The sequence below is a fragment of the Zea mays genome, chromosome 2 (genome assembly GCF_902167145.1).
Source record: "Zea mays cultivar B73 chromosome 2, Zm-B73-REFERENCE-NAM-5.0, whole genome shotgun sequence".
NCBI classification, from domain to species: domain Eukaryota; kingdom Viridiplantae; phylum Streptophyta; class Magnoliopsida; order Poales; family Poaceae; genus Zea; species Zea mays.
In genome coordinates this window covers 201,064,737-201,075,398 of record NC_050097.1, presented here as the reverse complement: position 1 = coordinate 201,075,398, position 10,662 = coordinate 201,064,737, and the positions used below count along the sequence as shown (strand labels likewise).

General features: G+C 47.6%; 2 protein-coding genes across 4 annotated transcripts; one reads left to right on the top strand and one right to left on the bottom strand.

Annotated features, from left to right (window-relative positions):
* Window positions 1-4,112: 4,112 nt before the first annotated feature.
* On the top strand, window positions 4,113-5,464 carry LOC100272469 (uncharacterized). Its single transcript, NM_001146941.1, has one exon. It carries the CDS (start codon window positions 4,146-4,148, stop codon window positions 5,196-5,198), a length of 1,053 nt encoding a protein of 350 aa, NP_001140413.1. The 5' UTR covers window positions 4,113-4,145; the 3' UTR covers window positions 5,199-5,464.
* On the bottom strand, window positions 5,329-10,249 carry LOC100381978 (uncharacterized). Of its 3 annotated transcripts, XR_002749921.2 has the most exons (7): window positions 9,032-10,249; window positions 8,456-8,553; window positions 8,255-8,357; window positions 7,953-8,078; window positions 7,242-7,322; window positions 5,943-6,045; window positions 5,329-5,842 (listed from the first exon to the last, which is right to left on the bottom strand). XR_002749921.2 is itself a non-coding variant. In XM_008670080.4 (6 exons), the coding sequence occupies exons 1-6, from the start codon at window positions 9,936-9,938 to the stop codon at window positions 7,135-7,137; spliced, it is 1,323 nt and encodes a 440-aa protein (XP_008668302.1). In that variant the 5' UTR covers window positions 9,939-10,249; the 3' UTR covers window positions 6,739-7,134. The 3 variants fall into 3 exon arrangements, 2 of the variants coding, with proteins under 2 accessions (XP_008668302.1, NP_001168219.1); XM_008670080.4 differs by lacking the exons at window positions 5,329-5,842; window positions 5,943-6,045 and adding an exon at window positions 6,739-7,142; NM_001174748.1 differs by lacking the exons at window positions 5,329-5,842; window positions 5,943-6,045 and having other exon boundaries at window positions 6,742-7,322; window positions 9,032-10,208.
* Window positions 10,250-10,662: the final 413 nt, after the last annotated feature.

Here is a 10,662-nt window from a genome sequence, read left to right as displayed (position 1 = left end):
TTCTCCTTCTGTTTGAAGGAGTCCTTCTTCTTCTCCTTCCTCTTGGTGCGGGACTCTTCCGATGAAGTGCTCCCTTGGCTCGTAGTGGGCTTGTCGCCGGTCTCCATCTCCCTCTTGGTGTGATCTCCCGACATCACTTCGAGCGGTTAGGCTCTAATGAAGCACCGGGTTCTGATACCAATTGAAAGTCGCCTAGAGGGGGGGGGTGAATAGGGCGAAACTGAAAATCTCAAAAATAATCACAACTACAAGCCGGGTTAGCGTTAGAAGTATAATAGAGTCCGCGAGAGAGGGTGCAAAACAAATCGCAAGCGAATAATGAAGTGAGACACGCGGATTTGTTTTACCGAGGTTCGGTTCTCTCAAACCTACTCCCCGTTGAGGAGGCCACAAAGGCCGGGTCTCTTTCAACCCTTACCCTCTCTCAAACGGTCCCTTGGACCGAGTGAGCTTTCTTTTCTCAATCACTTGGAACACAAAGTTCCTACAAGGACCACCACAAGATTGGTGTCTCTTGCCTCAATTACAAGTGAGTTTTGATCGCAAGAAAGAATCAAGAAAGAAGGCACGATTGCAAAAACCAAGCGACAAGAGCGACAAATAACACACGGATCACTTTCTCTCTCAAGTCACTAATCACTAATGATCTCTTTTCTCAATTGTGAAACTTGGAGAGATGGAGGCTTTGAATGTGTCTTGGAATGGATTGCTAGCTCTTGTATTGAATGTTGAAGGTTGGAATGCTTGGGTCAAGTGAATGGAGGTGGTTGGGGTTGTATTTATAGCCACCAACCACTTCCTAGCCGTTGCTCCATTCTGCTGAGCGCGGACGGTCCGCCCGCCTGGTCCGGACGGTCCGCCCCTGTAGATCAACGGCTGAAAACGCAACGGTCAGCAGTAACGGCTATATCAACGGCTATATTGCATTTAATGCGTCGTCAGATGTCAGACAGACCCAGTCGCGGACGGTCCGGTCGTGCACCCCGGACGGTCCGCAACTCCGCTATAATTCATTCTTCCGAACCCGTCACCTTCGGGTTTTTCGGATCCTTGCCTACCGGACGGTCCGCGCATGAGGTCGGACGGTCCGAGCGAGGTCCCAGACGGTCCGCGCTTATCCTCCGGACGGTCCATAGTGCAGACTCGGATTTTTGCATTGGTTCTGTCCGAGGGTCATCCTTGTGTCGTGGACGGTCCGCTACAAGGGCCCGGACGGTCCGCGCTTTGCCTGTTTTTCCAAAAAGCTTCTCCTGTCCGGAATAATCTACGGTATTCCGGACAGTCGATTTAGTATAGTTGTAGATGAACCTTTGACACCTGTAGAACATATAATCTAGAGCAAACTAGTTAGTCCAATTATTTGTGTTGGACAATTCAACCACCAAAATCAATTAGGAAGTAGGTGTAAGCCTAATTCCCTTACAAGTATAAAAGTATGTTAAATTGTTTCCTCTTTTAATATATGTTTATCATCAAGCATTGTAAACATCTAATGGTACCATCCCATTGTTATTCTCGCCCTCAGTGCCCCAATTTTACTCATATTGTTGTTCTTTTTTCTCTATATCCTTCAGTTGTCCACGTATCTATGAATAATTGTTAGAACCTTCTCATTTGTGAATGAATTTACTATTATGGCATGCTTGTAGAGTTCATAAGATTGGTTATATTGAGAAGGATGGATAGAAATTTCTTTGGATTAGTAAACGAAGTGATGTGAAGTAACATATCTAGGAATGCTTAATCATCTCGTTGCAGATGGACTGGTGATCTCAGTGAAAAAAAATATTGTAGCAAAATGTGATCGTAGCAAAAACAATCAAGTTCTATTTTACAATCTACATTCTGCAATTCATCAACATGTTTAGTGCAACATGACTGTTCTACTTTATGTTTGTCCTAAGGAAACGAAGGAGGCAATGAGGAGGAACAGAAATCGTTCTCATCCAAGAGGGCTTCGTGGTAAAATTTCCTAGATCCCATAGAGTTTGAAGAAAGTGTTGTTGTGTAGGAGTACCCACAGGTTAGCAGTTCTTGTTGTGCATCTCTTTGATGCGCCTAGGTGAAAAATTGTGTACACCATAGCATGATTCCCTGCTACTTGTTTTTCATGAACAAAATAGTACTTTTCACATGGGAGCTAAGCCCAAGTTTGACCCAAGCTTTGGTTATTTTTTACTTTTCTTTTTAAACTCTTAGGAAACAAAGTGTATGACGATGCCTCCCTGCGCCGGCTCGGTGTCGAGCGCCTCAACATCGGCGTCTTCACCAGCGAGCACCGCCTCTGCTTCCATATTCGTCGCCTCAGCGCCCACCACGCACGACACCCCATTTGCCAAGGCCATCAATGGCACCACACTGCAGCTCTTTGGCTTCACCGAGGCCGTCAGCATCATTGCCGCCACCCTTGAGAAGCTTTTCAAGATCATAGACCTTCACGACATGCTCTCAGACCTCCTACCCGACGTGTCCGACTTTACCAGCCTCAACATTAGGATAACGAGTCAAGGACTCCAGGTCAAAGTGTCTCCAGCGCTGTCCCGTCAAGAGCAGGCCGACCCGTCTCCGTCCTGTGTGTCCCTGTGGCGTCGTGCGGTTCATGTTCTCTAGAGACAACTTAATTTTGATTAACAACACAATACATTGTTATACATATGTTATTGCTGCACTATTTTTTCCCGTTGCAACGTATGTGTATTTACCTAGTTAATGGAGAAGAAGAAAATCTTAAAGCATGGACAAAGGAGGGCCTATGAAACTTGTTTATTTCTCTATTGCTGATCTACCGGGCCTTCCACTACAGCCCTTCTTTTGAGAACTAGCTTTCTGCATGCATTGAGGAGATGATATCCATAATTTTTTTCTTATTAAACTTCCATTCAATATTGACCATGGGGTGAAAATTTAGGACCTGGTTTGTGGGAAAATAGTCTCTGGGGGCTTAGGTTTTAAGATAATTTACTCTATATAATGATTAGTTGTGACCTGGTTAATATTTCAGAGATTGTAATGGCTTGATCAATATGTGAGAAGTTTAGCAAGGGAACATTTTGATTAACTTGCCAATTTGTTTGACTGTTTTGTATGCATGAACCTGTATTTCAATGCACACATGTTTTCTAGATCTCTTAGATTGATTCAAGTTCCTGATTTTTTTCCCTGCCTGTTGCAGCTGCTAGCCGATAAGAGGGAAAGCTAAGCTGAAACATGAAAAACAAGCACATTGACTAGAGGCGAGGACTAAAAGAAATCAAGTTTTGTCTGTTCATTATTGGTTATCCGTTATTTTAAAGGTCTTTTAAGCTTTGTTCAAAACTTAGCTCCGTTTTAAGTCATGTACGTTTCAGTTTCTATGCAACCTTGCAGATCAATGACGAAACATGACACATATCTTCGACATTTTCTCCTATAAATAGTCTAGATATGGAGTAAACAGTTTTTTTATAAGATCGCATCTGTTCGGCGCCATTGATGCCCAGGGCTATGCCCCCTAATGCAAACTGTAGATGCTTAATGCCGAGACAGAGGTAAGATTTTTGCTTATCCTCTTAATTGTGATGCAAACTGTTTTGAGAATTTTGAAGATGTTATCCATCTGTTAAGCTAATGCAAACTTCAGTTATCTTAGTTTTGGTGCTCTCAAGACGCAGTGGAGAAGATGAAAAGTGCATGCGCCTCCATCCGATGTACTCGCTCAGTCGCTTGTATATTGGATTAAGAAGATTGCATTATGATGTACCGTGTATTCCGAGTTTGAGACGTTCCTATTATACTTTAGAAAAAAACAAGAGTTACGGTTGTCCTATGTATTAAAAATAATACTTTTTGTATGGCATTATGTTTTTGTTGTTATAATAATTGGATTTATAAAATTTATTATTATTCATTTCGTATGAAAGAATTTATAAAAACACGTACAGCAGCAAGTTCAACTGGTCCACACCAAACGAGGCGGAAAGACGCTATGCCACGCCAGCAAGCGCACGGCGGCACCGCAGCACGTGACAAAACAGTCACGCCCCACGCGGCCCCACTTCTCCGGCCGCCGGACTCGCCGTTCGGCTTGGCAGTCGCAGACGGCAGATCCCAAAATCGAACAACCACCACCTCCCCCTCCGCCGACCGGCCGGCCGGCTTCGCTCGCCATGGCCGCCACCGCTTCCTTCCTCTCCCACCTCCTCCTCGCCCCCAAGCGCAGACCCAAAACTCAGCCAAACCCCTCGCATCTTCCCTCCCAGCGCATCACGGACCGGCTTCCCTGCCGTGGGCGGCGCTCCTCCGTCGCGGTCTCCGCCGCGGCATCCGACCTCCTCTCTCCCGCGCCCTCCCTCAAGTCCCGCCTCGCCGCCGGAGACACCCTGTACGGTCTGTTCCTCCTCTCCTTCTCCCCTACCCTCGCCGAGCTCGCCGCCCTCGCCGGCTACGACTACGTCGTCGTCGACATGGAGCACGGGCCGGGCGGGATCCCCGAGGCGCTCGCCTGCCTTCGCGCGCTGGACGCCGCGCGCACCCCCGCCGTGCTCCGCCTCCCGGAGGCCAGCGCCGTCTGGGCCAAGAAGGCGCTGGACCTCGGCCCCGCGGGCCTCATGCTCCCCGCCATCGAGTCCCCCGAGGCCGCCGCGGAGGCGGTCTCCCACTGCCGCTACCCGCCGCGCGGGGTCCGCGGCGCCGCACACCCCATCGTCCGCGCCTCCGCCTACGGCTTCGACGACTCCTACCTCTCCCGCTGCGAGGACGATACCCTCGTCATCTGCCAGGTCGAGACCGCCACCGCGATCGCGGAGATCGACGCCATCGCCGCCGTCGACGGCGTGGACGTCGTGCAGATGGGCCCGCTCGACCTGTCGGCTAGCATGGGATACCTGTGGGACCCCGGGAACAGGAAGGTCCGGGCTACGCTGAGGGAGGCCGAGAGGAAGGTGCTGGAGGCCAAGAAGAAGAAGAAGGCGGCGGCAGCAGCCTCGGGTGGCAATGCTGCTTACCTGGGCGGGTTTGCAATGCAGAATGACCCGCCGGAGCAGCTCAAATTGAGGGGTTACCATATGGTAGCTGGCGCAGTAGACATTGCTATGTTCCGGAAGGCGGCATTGGATGATGTCAGGCGGTTCCGAGAGGCAGTGATGGAGATCGGCGAGGAGGATGATGAGGATGAGGTTGAGAAATGTGAGAAGGAAAATGACGGGTACTGGAGTGAGTGAGTGAACAGTGTAGAACAGAGCTGAGCTGAAGCATGGAGAGAAGTGGCTATGGGTTTTGTTCTGGTGATATGTTTTTTGTTCTGAATTCAGAGGATTTATTCGAGATCTTAAGGAGCCCAAGAATTTCTAGCTTTAGCTGTACTCTTGTTTAGGTCATCATTTGATTTTCAGGTGAACAATCCGGTTGGGCATCTTAAACATCCCTATTTGTAGGATGAAACTCAGAACTGGTGGCTACCAATAAAGTGCTGTTTTTTTTCGCCCCCATTTATTTCTAACATCTGGAGAAGTCTGGATCGTTTTGGCCAAACGTTTGATAGTATATCATGGGATGGGAAACACGTAGGTCCAGGTTGTTTGTGTGGTTGGGTCAGGGTAATCTACACGCCCAGAATTTCAGCACTTGCGCAACCTCAAGTCCTCCATCATGAGTATATTATAATCCCAAACAAACAGGCCCTACTTCTCTCTACTTCTCTTGATTCCATAATTTTCTGTAGTGAACAGCAATCTCGCTTGCTCATCAAGGATATCATAGTGTTCAGACTTGACATCTGGCCATTCCTGGCGTCCCATAGAAGCTTTGACACTCCATCGGATGCGTGCTGTGAGCTCGATACATATAAGCTGTGCTGCCATTAAACCTGCAAAAACTCCTGGTACTTTAATTACGCTCTCCTATTGTCTCAGATCCGGCAGCAGTATGTTTGGAGACTTTATACGGAATGAATCGATTTGGCTTACGAACGAGGAACGCTATGACAGACGACATCCTTCCGCGATGCAAACCACCAAACGGCAACGGAGGATCAGATACATGCTCGGACGGCTCCGGGAGCGACCAGTCCTGCAATCCAAACACGCTATTAGTTTATTCTGATATCATTGTTTGTTTTTCCTTACAGCTGAAGAAGGTTGGAAACTTTAAGCGGCAACTGCTAGTGGAAAAGCGGGTAGCTTGCATCACTCTGTCATGTGTTTCCTTCGTTAATATATTTGGAAATCTGTTATGAAATACTTAATCTTTAGTTCTACGATGAGGTGGGTTTGAACTACATGAGTGCAGGTTGAAAAAATATATTTATTCTATGTGATATATGCCTTCTTTGTAATTTAGATTAAGTCTACCTAATTCTATTAATACGTTGATTAATTCACGGTTGAGAAGGGCAAGCTTGGCGTAGTGGTGAGAGCTATCTTACCGAGTGGGTCGTGAGTTTTGGTGAGAGCTATCTTTTACTGAGTCACTGGGTCATGAGTTTTAAATCGCTTCTCCCTATTTGCAGGAGAAAGGCTTGTCCTCTGTTTTTCCTTTCTCCAACCGCGACCAGTGCAAGTGGCCAAGTGTCATGGCAAATACGAGTATTGGGCCAGAGATTGCCGTAGAAACCCCAAGGCCCAAGGGCGAGGCCCATGTTGCGCAAGCTCTGCTAACTCTGTTAAAATCGTGGTAAAATAATACTCTGCTAACTCTGAATTGGGTAGCGAAACAAGACTCAGAAAGTCAGAAACAGCAACAAAAATACTTCGGCATACTACCACAAAAACCAACTGTAAACTCTGAATTGGGTACCGGTGGATTAACATGTTCCTAAGCAAAAGTCATCATCAGGTACAGGATAACTGTAAACTATGCTATAATCCAATTCTCATGAATCCATTTACATCAAAATGGCCCTGGCAACCATGCAAACCAATATGTTCGAAACAGGCTGGAACCACCGAGACACCTGCAAATTGCGGTTCACGTCCATCAACAGATAATCTGCCCCACTAACCAGCTGACAATACCGATCAATAGTGGATGACCCAAGAAAGCACCAGTAGAGAATGGAATCCACTATATCATACAGCAAGGCAACCTCCAGTACTTTAAGTACCGATGTCAGTTGCAACAATTCTTCCACATAGACTAAGCTGAAGCCTTAAGGCAAAATCAAGATGCTGATGAAAGCAAGAACAAGTTTGCCGCGTCAAGATATCAGGAGTTCAAGAAGTTGTAGAAGAAAACAAGACCTGCACAATTCAGTGCCTAGGACCCACCATGTGAACCCATACGAGGAGAGCGAGAGAACTGCAGGTTCAAAATGCGTGAGTGAGGGTCCTGCTCATCAAACTTGTAGCCTGCAAAACGAAGTGCATAATTTGTTCAAAGATGCAGTCGATGAAGCAATGACCCCATGCTACAAAACTGGCATGTTTGGAAATACAATATGTGACAAATTCACACAAATGTGAAGTATGAAAGGGTACCAAAAAAATCAGTGGATTATGCTATCGTAGAGATTTAAACTGATTCATCAATTAGACAGATATTGGCACTGAAGTGGATAAAATGAACAAGTGTTGGCAAATCAAGTATAAGTGTTGTATTTTCTTATATTATCAGAATCTAACTTACTGATCAAGCTACTATAGAATCATTTCTATACTTAACATTTTTTCCCTTTTGTGCTACATCAAAATTATCAGATATAATAACTGATGTCTTATATCTTAAGCAAATGAGATAGACCAACCAAAATCAAGACTCAAGAAGTTAAAACTATTGCTCAGTCTTAATGTAGAAATACTGCTTAGCACCATTCATAATCACCAGAGTTGGAAAATACCATCCAGCACCACATGTTCTAGTTTAAACAGTTTCATATTGTACTGAGATAGTTTTATCCAAGTAAAGGACAAAATGGCTCAGTAGCCTCACAAATACAGCTAAAGATAGAAAACTGTATAAGAAAAAAGGGTTATATTCACCTTGAAGATTTCTCATGGCAAAAAAAGCTTGTGCTGGGGTTGCAAAATCAACAAAGCACAAATGTTTATTAGATCCTTTGTTGACCAGTCTCATTTCAAGGAACCCCATATATTGGCGAAATATATCTAAGCAAAAGTTAATGGGCCCAAAGACCTCAACGTTGATGGATGGAACACAAAAAAAAACATATGGATTGACAGCACCTGAATGTAGATTATAGTTCAGCGGTGGAAAAAGACCAGCAAACAACTCAGTTTCATAATAAGATCAGAAAGAGAAATCATCATCCACACAAGGATACGCGCAACTTCCCGTCTAGTACAGTTGATAGGGAGGCCCTCAACATAAATGGTGTTTGTTGCATCTGGAGGAAGGGAGGGCTCAGGTGCACCAAAATAAGGAACCTGTCATCATTCACCAAGGAGAAGTTAAAAACAACAACACTTTAACATTTAGTAAAAGTTGTCACTCTGAATTAAGAAACAAAATAATCATTATGTACCCCATTGTGTATATTAGGCCCATAAAATTGTCCTATTGCAGCATTGGTTATTGCTGTTTCCTCCTGATGGCCAGTCATATGCTGTCCGTAATTGTTGTCTGCAAAATGTAAACTCAAGGTTTACAATTGTGATGATCACCAAAACACATTCAGAAATTCTTTACAACAAAACTGGAACCTAGAAGCTGAAATCTGGACTAAAAATGCAGATGTGCTACACTGACATGTATCTCCTAATTGTTTTTCAAAAAAGAATAATATGAAAGATAGGCTCCCTAATCTCAATACTTAAGAAGCTACAACACAGAGTATCACGAAACTTTAATACTGGGAACTACTATCCCCAGGATTGCTTCAAAGCTTTAGCACGAAACATAGGCTTGAAGTTAACTACTTATGGTTATGATATGACTTATGTTCTATTCTTCTAGATTTATAGAACAAATGTAAAAACCTAGTTTACCTCTACCTGAATACATCTATGGTAGAACATTTATTAGTCATACCCATGATACTGTTATCACTAAATAAAACAGTAATCAGGGCATCAGGCACATCTAGAAGTTGATCACAAACCATATTGGTCAAGACGCTGGCGCTTGCATGGTAGAGCAGCGAATTGTGGCTGTGCCATCGTCACCTGGTTGCCCTGTGGATTGTGTTGCAGCATCACTGATGGAGGGAATAATGGCAGAGGTGGCTGTGCCATCATCATCGTGGCCCCCTGTGGAGGCTGTTGCTGAAGCATCGCAGAGCCAAGAGGCAGAGGCGGTTGTGCCATTATCACTGTATCAGCTTGTGAAGGCTGCTGCTGCTGCAACAATGGAGGGTCGAGTGGCAGAGGCGGTTGTGCCATTATCACTGTATCAGCTTGTGAAGGTTGCTGCTGCTGCTGCATCATCAATGGAGGGCCGAGTGGCACAGGTGGTGGTGCCGTCACGTGTCCAGCTTGAGCTTGCTGCATCTCCACCGTGGACGGATGGCACATGGGCAAACATTGCGATGGCGCCATGCCTTGAGCGGGTTGGTGAGCAACCATGGCCTGGGCTTGGGCTTGGGCTTGGGCTTGGAGGGCTTGAAGGAGCATCTGCATAACTTGCTGGGAGCCAGGCACCATCGCAGGCGCGAAATGCTGCTGTTGCGGAGCCATCATGGTTACACCCTGCGGCGGCGCCATCACCGGAGCACCTTGCTGTGGCGCGAGCCCGGGCGTCACGCAAAACCCGGGAGGGCCTTGCGGGGACGCGGGGGGCGCTATGTTCTCGACCCCCTGGGCCTGGGGCACGACCGCGAACCCGGGAACGCCCTGCGGGGACGATGGCGCCACCATGGTCGCGCCCTGCTTCGGCTCCGCCGTCGCAAAAAACCCGAGAGCGCCTCGCGTCGACTGCGGCGCGGCGGTCACCGCAGCTTGATGCTGGGTTGCGGAATCATCCGCCGTAGCGGCGGCGAGCGGCTGGGGGTCTGGGTTGACGTAGGTCATCCCTCCTCAGGGCCGCCGAGCGTCGTCTCTGATGGCGAATCTACTACGCGCCGGAGGCGGCTAGGGTTTAGCGGAACGGGGAATGCAGGTGGAGAGAGTTGGCCAGAGCAGGGGCGCATTCTTTTATTGGAATGCCGTTGCCAGTCTGGACGTCGCCCGCGGAGAGTTCGCCGTGGAAGGAAAGGCAGCGGCGGTGTGGGTGGGAAGAGTGGGCGACTGGCCAGCCGGCCGGAGTGATGCCGCGGCGCGTGAGCGAGGGAGCCGGGAAACTGACAGGTGAGGTTTTTGCGTGCTTGGCTTTATTAGATGGGTCCTCTCTCCGTGGCGCAGCCGCCTGAGGACATGAAGCCCATCGACGATTAGCGCTGCTGCCTGTGCATGAGAATGTCGGTCCAGTTCAGCCCAGTATGAAAGTGATCTTCACAAATTTTTTTAAATAATTGGATCTATCGGAGTTATTAAAACTCCACCCCTTTTGGCGCCTGTCCGCATTCGGCGACCTCGATGCCATTAGTCACGCGACGCGTGTGCCGGCGGCCAGGCGCGCGTCCTCTGTGGGGCCGCCGCGGAGCAACGACGGCGTCTTTCTGCGGTTCTCAGTTACATCACACCGTCATGACACCGGCGTCGTCCGTTACTCACTCCTGGCCGCTGGGGTGGGACTGGGAGCGGGCGGACCGGCGGAGCAGATCCACCGTCGCGTAGCCTTGCTCGTGCTCTTCGA